The sequence below is a fragment of the Neolamprologus multifasciatus genome, chromosome 23 (genome assembly GCF_963576455.1).
Source record: "Neolamprologus multifasciatus chromosome 23, fNeoMul1.2, whole genome shotgun sequence".
In the NCBI taxonomy this organism is placed as follows: domain Eukaryota; kingdom Metazoa; phylum Chordata; class Actinopteri; order Cichliformes; family Cichlidae; genus Neolamprologus; species Neolamprologus multifasciatus.
Genome location: NC_140460.1, coordinates 37,667,408 through 37,684,130, shown reverse-complemented (window position 1 = coordinate 37,684,130; position 16,723 = coordinate 37,667,408). Strand labels below are relative to the sequence as shown.

The following is a 16,723-nucleotide window of genomic DNA, read 5'->3' as shown; positions in this document are numbered from 1 at the left end:
TTAAAGAATAATTAACCTGCTCTGTATTTTAAAAGAACGCACGAAACTGCAAACTCAACCCATTTTCCCACAGCTAGATATCCCATTCAAGACTTTCAAGGCAGTTTAAAATGATTTGACCACCTCTAGTAAAGTTTGCAAACGCAGTGTACTTCTTCTAACCTCATATCCTGTGATGGCAATGAGATGCATGGAGTCATTAACGGCTTTGAGAATCCCAAGAATGGAGGACAGCGCTTCCTGTAGGTCGTCACAACCATCACAGCCCTTGCTGTACTTCAACATCTCCTGCAAACATTGAAAAAACAAAACAGTGAGTCATCCCCCCTCTTACATAACAGGTGTACATAATACATGAACAGAGCCGACCTTAAGCAGTAGCTGGTACTTGGTGATTCTCTGGACGGGTTTAAGGAGGTAGGAGTCCAATCCAAGTTTATGTTCCAGCTTCTTCTGGCACTCCTGGTGTATAAAACATGAGCCGGTTAAGATTTAAGTTTTATATTGCTTAAAAGCCCGTGAAAAGGAAGGCGGTGCTACAGCTGTGAGGGCTGACCTGGAAGAAGGCACAGTCGGAGCACTGTCTCCACAAGCTCTCGGAGCGAGGTTTATTTTGGCAGTAAGCCTCGTAGATCTGCAGGTCCTTCATCTGCAGCGAAAACAATCATTAGCAAGTCAGTACGAGCTCAACCGCTGTTGACGGAAACATTGCTGAAAGTTGCTGAAACATTGCTAAAAGTGCTCACCCGTTCTAAAAAGCAGCGGCCCACCAGCTCTGGGCAGTCAGTGTGTGCTTCCAGTTCCTTCAGAAATGTCCTTGAGACAGGAAAGACAGATATAAATACTCAAACTATGAGCAACATTTGTAAAGCACCCACATATATAATCAATTAGCTTAAATAAATAAAAGTGTACCTCTTGTGAAACTGGTAGATTTCTGGCATGTTCCCAAACAGGATGTCCTTCTTGCTGTGCAGGTTGCTGGGGATGAGGTGAGCCATGGCAGGGTTGTCCATCTCTGCCGCGTAGCCCTGGATTTTAACATCACACATTTAGTAAAAGCTTCAGCCTTTTCGCCAATTAACGTCAGGTCACGGTATCATTACCGACACCGCTCACCTCCAGCACACACAGCAGCTCCTCGACATAAGCTCTCTCCGTCTCCAGCAGCTCGTTCATCACGTGACTGAAATGTACACACACAACACAAAATACAATGCGGACTACAAAGAACAAGCAGCATGATTGCCAAATAATTGCTTTCCTATCTAGGGCTCTGGGGAAAGGACTTTGACCCCTTACCGGCGAAGCACTGCCAAGTTTTCTTCTTCTTCTGAAAGAGAAGCATGTCTTGTGCCACCGTTGTGTACAGGAGACTCCACCTTAAAAAATAAATAAATGAATGAATCAGACACAGTCATGCATGTTTAGTATTTATCACCCACTTAAAACCTTTATTGTATCACACAACATTCGTAGAAATGATAAGAATTTACCTTTTTGGAGAGGACATTATCAGCAGAGTATCTCCTGTCTTTTCTCTCTAGATCTGATTAGAAAAAAACATCATTATGTTTAGATTCGTCCTTCTCATCCTAATCAAACCACCACTAAACGAGTGTCGTTCGACATCAGTTCCTGGCACTTGTTCTTCTTTAAACCAATTACAGATGGCTACTTACGGGGAGAAGAATGCGGTGACTTGACTTCGGGTCTTGGAGCTACTGGCTGGACTGGTCTCGTCTGTTTAGCGGCAAGTTTCTTCAAGCTGACGCGTCTCTTCTCGAACATCTCCTGGACGGAGCTTTGCTTCTGGAAAACTCTCTCTATCTGGTCCTAAAGGAGGATGGAAAATATTGCAGCTCAATGTGAAATATGATAAAGGTGTCACACATTAAAAATTTAAACTGAAAATCTTCTCACGGACCCTGAGCTGAGAGTTGAGCACCGCCTCGTACTGGCAGCAGATGGCGCTGCGGTCAGTGAGGGTGTGCAGGGATGCTGTATCCAAGTATCGCTCCAGTTCTTGTAGAGCTGCTTCTGCCCCGTCCTGAGACTGACAGCGGTCCACTGGCTGGTTAGCCAACAGGAAGATGCCTTCCTCACACCAGTGCGACGCCTTTGAGGGGGGAAATACCAATGAGTGCTTCTAAGGATACAGCGGATTTGTTGTGGACGATTCATGAAGCCTTCCTCACACTCTTACCTCCTCCAGAGCGTGGTGGAGCTCCATGGCTCTTAGCAGGAGGCTCTTTTTGCTCCTCAGAGTGGAGCTGATCTCCTCACACACTCCTCTCAGTTCGGTGCACTTTGGCCTGATGGAGTCCTCTGCGTAGTGGGAGTTTTCTATCAGCCTGTCACCTTCACTGACCAAGGACAAGGCGAGGTCTAAGATGTCCTTTCAAGACACACCAAAACAATTGGAATATATCTTTATTATAAGTCAGAATATACAGAATTCTGCCTCAGCAGCAGAGCGGGACACGATATTATATACTGGTATTCAGCATTTTGAAGATCTATAGAGATTCTGCACGAACAGAGGACAGATAATGCTGAGCATGTCTTTTTGAACCACATGAGCAAGACTGCGTGTGCAATTGTGTGTACTTACTCGGGCTTTATCCTCGTGGCCGCTGAGCTCTCTGAGGACGTGCTCTGCATGGGCGGGGCTTACGCTGACCTCGGAGAAGCCCGACAATCGCTCGGACGTCACATCGAGTTGGGCGCGCACCTGAGGAGCACAGGGATTGATTTGATAAGCACGTCGTTTTCCGAGATTTGGATTGGAGATGAGAGGAAGACTCTTGACTCACTTCATGGAAGTGCTGCTCAAAATGGCGGAGGTGCAAACACTGCTCCAGCTTGGTACGGTGGCGCTCCCAGAAGTCGTCAAATGCCATCTCCGTCTCATCCAGCTGACCTAGGAGTCTGAAAGGGGAAAGGAGGCAAATGAGACGCGTTGGGAGACAAAAGAGGACATTTATTCGTGCATGCTGGGGCAACTTCATTTTTTATTTATGCATCCTTCAGTTTAGTCCTCCACCTCTGCACAGTGGCCAAGTTTTCCTGTTCATCATGCGTCATGTTGTATTCGGGGTCTGCCTTGAGAGGCTCGTTGATGCAGTCCAGCAGCCGTCCTCCTTGTGACTGCGCCACCCTCAGGTCCTCCTGGAAATTCAAACCATTTTAAAAACTTTCTAAAAGCAACAAAACGAGAAAAAGAAGTTTGCCACAAAAACAGAAAAGCATCTCCAACCTTCATCGTATCCTTTTTCAGTGTGTGAGTCTGCAGCAGGATGGTGGTGGCCTCAGCATCGTTGGGTAACTCGGTCTCTGCAAGCTCAGTGCCAAACGCTTGCAGGGTCTGAGCCGTGGTCTTCACCATGAGGGCGAAGGCCTCAATGGCCTGTGGAGGGCATACACGTATGCATATGTATGTGGCAGAGAAAAAATAAGTCAGAACACACATATATATATATATATACATATACATATATATATATATACATACATATATATATACATACATATATATACATACATATATATATATATATACATACATACATATATATACATACATACATATATATACATATACATATATATACATATACATATACATACATATATATATATATATACATATATATATATACATATACATATATATACATATACATATACATACATATATATATATATATACATATATATATATACATATATATATATACATATATATATATACATATATATATATATACATATATATATACATATATATATACATATATATATATATATATATATATATATATATATATATATATATATATATATATATATATATATATACAGTGCTTTCGGTTCGGTAAGCATATGTATCGAACAATACACATTTTTTAATTTATTTGATCAACTTTCCTTCTGATGATGCTGTCTGTGTTGAGCGCTCAGTGGATCTGCGTTCGACTACTCCGCCTAGGCTGCACTGTCGAGCGCAGATCCACTGAGTGCAAGCTAGCAAGACAGAAGCTAAGCTCGCAACATGGCAAATTGAACCTCCTCCACCCTCATTCAGATCTGACCTTTGGAACTATTTTGGTTTTCATGTGAAGTATGACCCTGAAGGTAAGCGCGTCATGGACAAAAGTAAAACTGTATGTCGGATGTGCCACGCAATGCTCAATTATATTGGTGGGAACTACTGCGTTAGCGCAGTTAGCTCGTTAACGTGTTGACGCAGTCCAGCCCCACGCACGGGGCAATCCGCGGTAGCTCGTTAACGGAGATTTGCCGTGTTGTGGCGTTAACGTCATTTCAGATTAACGCTGACAGCACTAGTGGGAACACAACGAATATGACTGCACATTTACTCCGACATCATCCTAGTGCAAAGACAAGTGGAAGCAGACAAAAACAACAAGCACGCATGCTACAAACTTTACCCGAGTCATTTAGTCAGCCGTTAGCACATGATTCTCCTTATGGGGACCTGATATGTTTAATATGCTGCTGAGAATATAGCCCAGAAGAAGCGTATAGTATAGCTTTTATTTTGGAAAGAGCCATTTCTCTGTAATAAACTCTTTTCCAAAGATGAGTGATTTCTCGATCAGATAGATTTATTTTTTATTACTTTGTTGTTTCAGCAACATTAAATTTAAAAACTGTACTTTTGAGTTAAAATATATTTATCATTTTAATAAATGACAAATTAAAAAAGCATGAACATTTTTTTGTATCGAACAAATATCGAACCGTGACACCAAAGTATCAAACCGAACCGAACCGTGAATTTTGTGTATCGTTGCACCCCTAATATATATATATATATATATATATATATATATTAGGGGTGCAACGATACTTGTATCGATATTGAACCGTTCGATACAGTGCTTTCGGTTCGGTAGGCATACAAAAATTTTTATTTATTTTGTCAACTTTTCTTCTGATGATGCTGTCTGTGTTGAGCGCTCAGTGGATCTGCGTTCGACTACTCCACCTAGGCTGCACTGTCGAGTGCAGATCCACTGACCGCAACGCAAGCTAGCAAGACAGAAGCTAAGCTCGTTGCAACATAGCAAATTGAACCTCCCCCACCCTCATTCAGATCTGGCGTTTGGAACTATTTTGGTCTTCATGTGAAGTATGACCCTGAAGGTAAGCGCGTCATGGACTAAAGTAAAACAGTATGTCGGATGTGCCACGCAATGCTCAATTGGTGGGAACTAGTGCGTTAGCGCAGTTAGCTTGTTAACGTGTTGACGCCGTCCAGCCCCACGCACGGGGCAATCCGTGGTAACTCGTTAACGGAGATTTGCCGCGCTATGGCGTTAATGTCATTTTAACGAGATTAATGCTGACAGAACTAGTGGGAACACAACGACATTTAGACAGCCGTTAGCACATGATTCTCCTTATGGGGATCTGATATGTTTAATATGCTGCTGAGAGTATAACCCAGAAGAAGCGTATAGTATAGCTTTTATTTTGGAAAGAGCCATTTCTCTGTAATAAACTCGCTTTTCCAAAGATGAGTGATTCCTCAATCAGATAGATTAATTTTTTTTTATTATTTTGTTGTTTCAGCAACATTAGATTTAAAAACTGTACTTTTGAGTTAAAAGGCATGAACATTTTTTTGTATCGAAAAAATATCGAACCGTAACACCAAAGTATCGAACTGAACCGAACCGTGAATTTTGTGTATCGTTGCACCCCTAATATATATATATTTAAAGAAATCGGGGACAAAATAGTCGTGTGTGTACATACAGTGCGGTGTGAGATCCAGCTGTCATGGTGGTATTCCTGTGTGCCTCCCAACTCTTTGGTTAGTTGTCCTGGATCAATATACGCATGGAGCTCAGTCACAGAACTCAGCATCACCACCTGACACACACACACACCCAAACTGATTAAATGAAATACTATCACACATTTATTTTGAGATGAATACAAACATAAACATAAGTTACAACAGTGACGACAGCTCTACACTAGCTAAAATAATAATTGTGCTCTCAGTGATTCACAAGGGAGCCATTACGTAAAGACAAAGTGCTGCAGTGTATTAGTCATACCTTCATCTTGAACTCATCCCTGTTGAACTTGAACAGGAAGTCCGACAGAGTCCGCTGGAACAAAGTAGTGGGACGCAACACCAGAACCAAGTGTAAGTTCCCGGGAAATGAACCCTTACAGAGAAAGGAGGACAGGGAGTCGGATTAGACAGTGATCAATACCTTACGCTTACTTCCACCCACAAATTATCCCAAGAAATTTCAATAACTGAGGTGTGCAGAAGAGCATCTCTGAATGCCAAAGCTTGAAAGATACGGGCTACAACAGCAGAAGACCACAATGAAAACTTGAAACTGAGCTTTCAATTCACAAGCTTAACAAAATTTTATAATAGAAGACCAAAAAAACGTTGCCTGGTCTGATGACTCCATATCTGCTGTAGGGTCAGAATTTGGCATAAAAGCGAAAGCGTGGCTCCATCCTGCTTTGTATCAGCAGTTCAGGCTGGTGTCAATAGCTTTAAAATCGAATCTATGACATGAAGCCATGAAGAAGAGCAAGGTGCACAAGATAAAATGCATTTCATGTCAAGTGTTTTCATCTGATGAGTGCCTGCTAGATGAAGTGCTGCAAATGTTTGACCGAACAGAACAGAAAAAAGTTAAACTGAAGCCCCTGTAACAGCCCTCGCTATAAAACTACCTCAGAAGCAATGCTGTGCTCATAGCCTAAAGCAAAGTTGGCTTTAACACACCGTAAATTTGTGAGATATAAGGTTCACAGTTGTGCCAGTCCAACTGTATAGTCTCTCGATCCTGACAGTAATAAAGGCAGAGCCCTGGTTTAACGGTGCAGCTCCTGAGTGAGGCATTAAACAAACCTCACATCTGTGCCCATTGTCCCACTGCTGCAATCCCAAACCAGCAGTAAAGAGATTTAAGAGCGTTTAACATCTAATAAATCTGCTGCGTTTCTTCACTGCAGTTCCCCTGCAGCAGCTCTCATCTGGAAAGCTGTGACTGCAGTGTAATGTTATTAGTCCTGTGACTTTGGGGAGTAGCTGTAGCATTTGGTCTGTCCACCTCCACACTAGCAGGTTAAAAACACTGCCTTCTAACAGGCAGCGGCTCAGGAGGCCACTCAGCTGAAAGGCTATATCGGTTGCGGCTTCCTCTAAATCCCCGAGTGAATTGCTCCGCCCTGTTAGACATCGTAAATCAATGCAGGATGACATGTGCTCACACACACATAGCACCAGAGGCAAGCTTAGAGCTCTGTGACAAGCTCATGACATTTTTAGCATAACCATAAATTGTATCTGCTGACAAAAGAAAATCTGAAAGATGATGACGCTTAAAAATTAAAGCTTTTTTTGCTGTTTTTTGGTTTAGAACTGGTTTAATTGACACTGCTTTTCTTGGTAAATTCATGTCTTTTCTGCTGATCAAACTTCAGCTGAGGCTTAACCCACTGAGCCATGCACTTATAATATCTAAATACAGCGCCCTGTGTTATTTGGGAATATTTTTAGTTGATTTATTCACTGACAAAAGGGAGTGCGTGACGACAGCCTGTACAAAATAGCGCCACGGCTGCCTTATTCATTAGAATCACTGGTAACGCGCAGCAAAGAGTACGAGCCCTATGATAAATAAGTCATCCGTAAAGCATGGCTTCAATTTAGTCTACAAGGAAAAGGACTGCACTGGTACAGAGGCGCTCACACACATCCAGCGTGCATACATCATCGTCATGAAATGCCTGCATTGGGTTGTCATGGAAACGCGTTGAGAGCCTTAGCGGGAAAGACAGAGTAGACGAGGAGCCGTCTAAGACTGTTCCCGGTGCCGCAGCCTCATTCTACTCTTCCAGTCATTTATTTTTGGCTTTTACGCACACACACGCGCACACACGCGCACACACGCGCACACACACACACACACACACACACACACACACACAGAGACAGAGCTTGCTGTGATGTTGATGAGAGGCAGCTAGGTTGGAAAATTCACTCACTCTACACAGCATCTTTCCACCCATACTGCCTGCATATCTTTTACATACAGTGCTTCCTATTGGGATTATTGACAGATGACAGTGCATGTTAACTACAGAAAAATAATTTTTTTTTAGTTTTCCTTTTTTTCCCTCATCAATAACACACCATCCAGACATCAGTGAGCAGCGCATGTGTAATTGGAGGTCATTAAATTCAATAAACCCTGAGAAGTCCTGGTTTAATTTGTAGCTCTGCATTAACATGACAATACACGTGCTGCTCGGTGCACTCCCCGTGACAGATGAACACCGATACCCCGCTTATACATTAAAGCGACGCATGCACGCGCACGCGCAGACATTTTCCGCGCTCATTAATAAATGATAAGAATTAGAATATAATTTTCTTTTGAACGGGATGATGGAAGGGAAGAAGGATGGGTGGAACGGGAAAAACCACTTCAGTCATGTCCTCTAATCACATCCACACTGCTCTCCCGGGAGTTGGCCCGCCACCATATTAAACCACCTCCATCCACCACGTGCTCGAACCCCCCCTTCTCCGCCTGCATTACCGCTCTCACTTTTAGACGTGAACAATGTCCCAGTTGCGACAAAGACGCTCAGCTGAGATCTTGACAGGGAGAGTGCTGAAATTTACTGGAACGCCTTTTTAGCTGATGTTAAAAACGATCTGTTGCAACAAACCCGAGCCTCTCACTGACACCGGCTGACTGAGCCATCTGCATCCTCCGCCTGCAGCAATGTTTCCGTATGCATGGATGCCTGTGTATTTATTACCCCTAATCACAAAGACGAGCTGCAGCAGACATGAAGGTGTCCCATAATTTAATCAGAATACTAGATAAATTCTGGCATTTGCATATATGGTAAGATGGTCCTCCATGTTCACTACACAAAGTGGGGGGAAAAGGAAAGTAACACTTCAGACATGAGCAATAATATTCTCTCTAGGGCAGTGGAGTGTTTCTTTAAGTCTTTAAACCCAACACCTGAGTGTCTCTTCACAGTAACCAATTATTTCTGCACTGATAAATATCAAAATCAAACTATCCAATGAGCTCACTACCTTAATTTTACAACCCAGCACTGTGTCTAGATGGTGAAAGCACCAACAAAGCAGCCTGAGAGCAGCTGTGCCTTTGCTTTGCAGTAATACTACTAACACTTGCCCACTCCTTTATTTTTTTCCGTCCCTCGTTCCCCCTGGCGAACCAGCAAATGGCAGCACGTGACCTTGAGCAGCCTTCACGAATAGAGCATCTCACGGGACGATGAACAACTTTCATTCTCCAATGAGGCCGACTGCCACTGGCTAGTGGACAAAACAGGCGTGTCCAGCAAGGACATCCAACCACAGGAGAGTGAGGAGGAGATCATGTCAGACAGTCGGTCTCACCACCTGGCCTTCATGCCTTCAGGTTAGGTTATAATGCTGCCTGCTTCCAGTGTGGACTCGACGTACCCTTTTATATTTTACCTCCCTCCCTACATGAAACATGAAAAGGCATTTACATAAGAGCTGAAACTGCCAGTTGGAATCTTATTCACACAAAATATCCACTACATCAAACCATTACATCATTCTTTTTGAGAGCAGGCCATGAATATAAATTTTAAAAAAAGCATTTCACCGCACTGAAAATAAAAATACACATTTCAGCTTTCTGAGTTAAAGTGAGGAAGGCAACTCCGAGGGGGGTGAGAGCTAAACAGAGGAATGGAGTGATGGATGATTCAAAGGGGAAAGAGACGGGGTAATGAGAGGGAGAGGTAAAGGAAGGAAGGAATATCCAGCAGAGAAGCTTCTGCTACCACGCTGATAAACTCTACCACCACTCTAAATTACAGGAGGCCACATTTGTCATCTTGGCTTGATTTCTTCTCTTCTTTTTTTTTTTTTTTTAGCTTTTGTTTAATTTAAAGACAGAGAAGACTGGGAACAAAAAGACCCAAAATGAAAAAATATAAAGATTATACACTGTGTAGTTTTGTAAATGCGGTGGTGGTACTGAAAATGTTTTGTTATAAATAAAATGGAATTTTACAGGAGGTCATCTCAAGGCTCCAGGGAGGACTGCACAAATAAAGCTATGTCTCACTGAGCTGATATTATTAACTGATAAAGGCTGGCCACAAATATATCAGTCTGAGCACATATGTTGTCTGACAGGAAAACTGAATATAGAACATTATTTAGTCAGTAAGGTGGTTTTGGCTTCACAGTTTACGACACACTGAACCACTGTTTGCAGCTCATACATGAGAGTAGAAGTGAAGCTAAGCAGATGGTGGTGTTAGGCTAAATGACTGTCATTTCCAGAATACCTATATGTGCATACATAAAGCATACATGTACAATTTACTAACACCTGAGTATCATTTGCCAAACATTATTTATGGGCCTAAAATAAAGACTAAAATGGCAAAAGAATTACACACTGCACAAAAAATTAAAGTTTGAAAATACATCAGATCTCAATCGGAAAACATGCTGGATATCTACACCCGCATGGACTGTTTAATGTGTTAGAAGAGCTGAATTCAAAGACATAATGTACGATGTTACAGGTTTTCTCCATGGCTTCTCCAGACCCTTTCATGTCTGTCACAAGTGGACAGGGTGGACCTGCTCTCACCTATGAAAAGCACAGGGTGCCAGTGTGGACCTGTCAGTTGTGGTATTCTATGGCACTATGTGGTGCTGGGCACTGAGCACAGGGCCCGCTGAAGGATCTCAGGTCCTCAGGCCGCCCTCAAGAATTCTGTTTCTAACTGTTTGGTCAGAGACATTCACACCAGTGTCCTGCTGGAGATAATTTTATAGCTCTGGCAGCGCTCATTCTGTTCCTCCTCACATAAAAGAGCAGATATCAGTCCTGCTGATGGGTTAAGGCCTTCAACGGCTCTGCCTAGCTCTCCTAGAGCAGGTGCCAGTCTTCTGGATATTTTTAAAATGTTAATATCTTGCCAGTAAGACGTTACTGATAAAAACATTAAACTATTGTTTTTAGATAATATGATTTCAGCGCTTAGTCCATACTCAATGATTACATTCACACTTTTCCTTCAAGAAACATTTTTGTTTCGATGAACCTCTCTGTGGTTTTGCTTGCACCTTGAAGTAGCTTTACACCTGATAAAGCAGATTGATTGTTGGTTCATGGAATTCCACAGCTCATCAGCATCCTGTTTCAGGACACTGAATGAGCCAATGAACTGGAATAATGGTTCATTATTAGCATTATTAGCACTGGATATTTTCTGTGTGTAGGTTAACTTGACTTTGCGTTCAGTTACCAAAGCCAGCAGCCTCATAATGACTTATTTCCACAGTGGGGATAGTTTTCAAGAGATACCATGGAAAAACCGTTAAGCCTGATGATAACCAGTGCCCAATTAGCATACATTTGCATACATTTGCATACATTGGACATGGTAAAAGGTACAATACAGGAAGAGCATCCTGACAACAGATGTGAACGAGGTGGCGAAGCTTTATCCTCGTTTTGGCCGACGTTATTACGATTCACAGATAGAGTACTGATTACAGATGACAGCTTACAAAAAAGGGAAAACCAAAGTGAAACATGGTATAGTATAAAAAATTAAAGTCGGTGCCCAAGCAATAGTTCTGTCTCAAAGAAAAGCCAAATAGAGAACACCGCTATTGGCCAACATCTTGCTGATTGCTACCAGTCGATCTGCAAAAAGACACATAAAATTCCCACCTTGGCATCTTCAAATGTCTTAAAATCTAAGATTTTTAGTGCTGTGGCGTGTCACCTCACAGACCTCAGCTCAGTAGTTAGGACAAAAAGATGGAAGGTAAAAATCAGGCACAACATGTTAGATTTTACTGAGGAGCGATTTATTTACTTATTTTGGCCGGCCTCCCTCCCTGCTCCCTGGGTCTGCTGGAGATTCCTTCCCGTTAAAAGGGAGTTTTTCCTTCCCACTGTCGCCACTCGCTTGCTTAAAGTGGATCCTCTGATTGTTGGGCTTTTCTCTGTATTATTGTAGGGCCTTTTCCTTAATATTTAAAGCGCCTTGAGGTGACTTGTTATAATTTGATGCTGAAAAGATAAAATTGAATTGAATTGTGTTTCACTTGAATTTAATACAAATAGTTTATAATATAATGGTATTAATGGCATTTAATTTTAATTGTCAGAAATGACAATAAGTATGGACACTTCAGTTTCATGACTATTGATTATTATTACCAAGTCTGCCTAATTTACATGCGTATTAAGTATTATTATAATAATAAGATATATAACCCCTCTCTTATACCACTAGTCCCCCCTCTCTTGCCTTCCTCTTTAATGTCACACTCTCTCTTCAGTTTATCATCTTATAGAGTTGTGAAAGTTACCAAGAAGTAAGTAGGCTAGTAGGCTAATGGAGCATTTACAGAACAATTACAGAATGAGACTCGTGGCCAGCACTGCGTGGACCTTCTATTTCTGCTTTTTGAGTAAGTCTCAGCGTACACAAAGGCTATGAGTGCACTTTCAGAGATTCCACCACCCACTCTAACATAATAAGCTATTTTTAACCTCATCCTGCCACATTTCAACATGCAGAAAAAGGAAAATGTCCAAGCTCCCAGTGCATATGAAGTTAATGAGGTAAAACAACCACTTACTGCATGCGCAATTTCACAAACACTAAAAACTCCAAAACATCTATTATTCTAAATGCTGCTAAGCTGAAAATTATACACACGGACAGCTGACACCAGCAACTACACCCACAGATCTGGACTAAAACAAGCATTAGCACATGCAGAGTAATGCACACACTCCAAAACAGCTATTTGGAGTCATCACAGGGATTTTGTCAGCAAATGATGCACGCAGACAAATTGGTTCGGTAAAGTCCTAGGACAGTTTCTCCCGTCTTCCTCCGACGCGCACACACATAGAAACACACACACAAAAATGAAATAAATAACCAAACAAGTAGGTTCTTACTGCGATGCGGAGCAGGGTGGCCCTGACAGCAGCCCATCGGTCCAGCCGTCTGTCGATGACCAGGATGAAACCCACTCCTGATGCTTCCACACTACAGGAGAGAAACACACACATACACACACTGTTAATCCCCACAGAAAAACACCTTTGCTTTTCCTGTGTGTGCAGGAAAGAAAACGAGGGTGTGTATGTTTAAGTCAAGGCCTCGATAACAAGGCAAGCTACTGAATTTGGTACCAGAATATCCCCAAAAAAGGGGCCTTAACTAGAATTTGCCCTCCACAGCGGTGGCTTGTACATTATTGAGAGGGCCCTTGAGCTCCAGCTAAAGCAATAATTGAGTTATTTTATAAAAAATAATTCCATATCAGCTTGCATTAAGAATACGTTAGGCAGTTTCACTGTTGGCTGACAGGTTATGGCATAGGTTATGTCTATTATCTAGGAGGTTTAGGAAACTTACAGACAAATCAGGCCCACTGTAGGTCACTGTAGACGCAGGATAATACAAAGCATTGATTAGCTAAGGAAAAAAACTGAAGAGGTTGCAGTTTCTTTGTTTAGTCCTATATAACCCTTTTAAAATGTCAAATTTACAGTTAAGATGCAGTTGCAGCTGCTGAATGGGCCTTTTGTCAGTCCTTCACTTAGTTGAGAAAAAAAAAAAAGGGGGGGGGGGTATAAATTTTTATTTTTACTCCCCACTAGCCTCAGGTCATTTTCCACAAGTGGCCCCTGGCCAAAGGAAGTCAAGTATCCCTTGTTCAAACCTTGCTACCTACTGCCTCTTCATCATTTGCCTTCAGTGGCGATTAGAGAGCGACCCTTGTGATTACCATGGCAACCTTGGCTCTGCATTAGCATGTGTGCATGTGAAAAATCTTGCCATTCATTCCACAGGCAGTGCCATATGTAGCAGCCTCATTAAGCTAGTCTGTGTGTGTACATGGCTTTTTCCTGCAAAAGTCCCTGCTGGAGAAGCTAACGTGTATCCTGACACCTAAACACACAAGCAGGAAGGATGAATATTTAAGCCTGACACACACATACACACACACACACCCCGACTGTGAGGCCAACCATACAAATACTGCTGAGTCGGTCCATCTGGATGTCATTATTAGCCAATTTTCATGATCACACACAGAGATGTTAAGAAAAGCAATGCGTTACACTACCCGGTGGACGCCGCAAGCGGCAAATCCTCAGTCCATCGCTACTGCTAAATAGATTCAATCCACATAAATGAAAAAGCCGGGCGAAGAAAATCTTTGATATTCCAGAGCCCAAAGAAAAAGAAATCTAACAAAAATCCTCAATAATCCAATGTCATCATCCAAATATAGTCCAGTCTTCCTCAGTTCTCCCCTATTCGGCTGATGTCAATGTCCAGTCGGTGCATCCACAATCATCTGCTTGCAGCTCGCGGATGGAGCGAGGTGACCGTTCACATCCTCACAGAGCATCTCCCTCCTCCTTTTGCCTCTCTCTCTGCTCCTCCACCACCCGCGTCCCACCCTCAGCCAATTAAAGCCGAGCTCTGCCGCTCAGAGCCAATCGGATACCCGGGAGCTCAGCCGATTGGCAGCAGGGTGCAAAATAGCTGGTGGGCAGAGAGGGAGGGGTGTGAGTGTGTGTCTGTTATATGAAAGGTGATGATCCACTGAATGGCCGCCATGACACACACACAAACATATGCATGCACACACACACACACACACACACACACAGATAGATATACAGCTGCATCTTCCTTTCTCCTTTAATTATGTGTGTGAGAGCATGTCTGTGCTTGATGAGAGTGCTGCGCTCAGCACTAAAGGAAAGGTGAAAGGAAGGGAGGGGAGGTGAGAGGGTGGAGGGGCAGAGGGAGCATAAAGGAGGAGGACAGAGGAGTGATGAGAACAGATAAATAAATAAAAAATCTAGTTAGGAAAACAAACCTCCACTGTAGAAATATACAAAAACTATAAATACAAAACCTTTCATCAGGCCTAAGTTCTACTATACGAGTTCATATGAACAATGTTTTAACATTGTAACAAAAATTGTGTTCGTATATCCACATCAAAGAGTAAAGCTTCAATTTTTGATTTGCCAGTTATCAGTGACTTATTCTTTAGTCTTCCATTCTTCTCTAAACCTTTGTGTCTTTTGTGTCACTTCTCCTCGAGTCAGGCCTTTGGTACTGTGCTGGCATCTGTTGGCTCTGCCTGGTATTACACCTCAAGCTCTGTTAGCACAGCATATGTGTGAGGGGAGGGGGCATAGGGAGGGGTGAGAGACACTCACCTGGGGACACTCGTGAGGTAGCTGAGGACATTTTGGAGCTCCTCCTCTTCTAGCTCGCTGAAAGTTGGGAATTCTGGGAAGACGATGACGGGACTTCCATTCATCCCTCGCCCCCCTGGAGACAGACAGGAATCACAGAAATGTCAGGCGCGGTGTCGACCTGGTGTTGTCAATGCTTTTAATTGATTTGATGACAGCTGGATTGAAAACTTGAAAGTTATGTTGTAGCGGTTCATGTGTGCCCTACTTTTCCTCCTTTATATAAATACACTCAGACACAAATAAACCTACTTCTTGCTTGATAAAGTGCAGCAGGGTAAAAATCATAAATTACATACGGTCCTGTTTCCATAATTGGAAAGTCATGCAAATTCATTTTGGCTCTAATTCAGAATGAAAGAAAGGCATTAAGAGGAGCCTTAATGTGATTGTTTACCTCCCCTCTGGCTGAGGAGAGACGGAGCAAAAATCACATTTATAAAAATAAACAGGACCTCTCACACACACACACACACACACACACACACACACACTTCTCTTTGGTTGGCAGGTCAAGTTTCAAAGCAGAACATTGGGGTGATGAATTATTCACATGCCGTCACTGGTCAGGCAGTATCGTCATGGTAACCCAATACAGAGCTCTAAGAGTGGGTTTCTGTGCTGACATGTTTGTTTCATGTTGCTTTGTGTGCATTTTGTGTGAGTGGCTGGTTATGATTGCCTGCATGGCTTCTATCTGGGCCAACCTATCATCAGTAACTGACAAGTTTTTCCCACACTGGGGTCCCACAGAGGGGTCCAGGACCAGCTGGGATCAGAACTCTTTTTCTTTATTCTGGTTGAATCTGCCCCTAGAGTATACACTGCATTTTCATGTGGATTTGTACACTACTCCATCATGTTGACTCAAATGAGTTTTTTTGGTCATGTTGGGATTTTTTGTTTTTCCTTTGTTTGGGGCAGGTACCATGTGATGCATGGGCCGTTTGTGGGCCGTTGCTCTCTCTGTCTCCCAGCTCCTGGCTATTTTTGTGTTTTTCATGAGTTTGATTTGTAATGAATGAGAATATTTTTCTTTTTCCCCCCTTTTTTTCCTTCTCTTAGCAGTTCTTTCCTGCCATGCCTGCTTTTTTTTTGTTTGTTTTTTTAAGTAAACACCTCCTCCATACTAGAGTAAAAATATGACAACAACCTCCTTGCAATCAGGGAAAAAAAATAACAAGACAAAATTGCATTGAATTTCTTTACTTTGAGTTGCACACAACTGTTTACAAAGTTGAGCTTGATTACACAGGTTCCCTGGTGGAAGGCAACTTGTCGCCAAGCAATTGCAGTCTGATTTAGAAACACTGCAATCACTCTCAGACAGACAGATCAAGGTTTGCACATAAATG

At 42.5% G+C, this 16,723-nt stretch overlaps 1 protein-coding gene across 13 annotated transcripts in view; it reads right to left on the bottom strand.

Annotated features, from left to right (window-relative positions):
• The window catches only part of mcf2la (mcf.2 cell line derived transforming sequence-like a), a 58,323-nt gene that overhangs the window by 9,022 nt on the left and 32,578 nt on the right, over window positions 1-16,723 (bottom strand). For 12 of the 13 annotated variants that reach the window (XM_085151866.1, XM_085151864.1, XM_085151865.1 and 9 more), the window contains 19 exons: window positions 15,330-15,444; window positions 13,038-13,128; window positions 6,096-6,209; window positions 5,788-5,904; window positions 3,260-3,409; window positions 3,047-3,171; window positions 2,817-2,931; window positions 2,615-2,734; window positions 2,207-2,398; window positions 1,928-2,119; window positions 1,683-1,836; window positions 1,497-1,549; window positions 1,303-1,382; window positions 1,120-1,186; window positions 916-1,031; window positions 747-816; window positions 557-649; window positions 370-462; window positions 163-288 (listed from right to left, as the gene is read on the bottom strand). In XM_085151866.1, the coding sequence (XP_085007992.1) occupies window positions 163-288; window positions 370-462; window positions 557-649; window positions 747-816; window positions 916-1,031; window positions 1,120-1,186; window positions 1,303-1,382; window positions 1,497-1,549; window positions 1,683-1,836; window positions 1,928-2,119; window positions 2,207-2,398; window positions 2,615-2,734; window positions 2,817-2,931; window positions 3,047-3,171; window positions 3,260-3,409; window positions 5,788-5,904; window positions 6,096-6,209; window positions 13,038-13,128; window positions 15,330-15,444 (2,183 nt within the window). The other variant, XM_085151872.1, reaches the window with a different exon arrangement.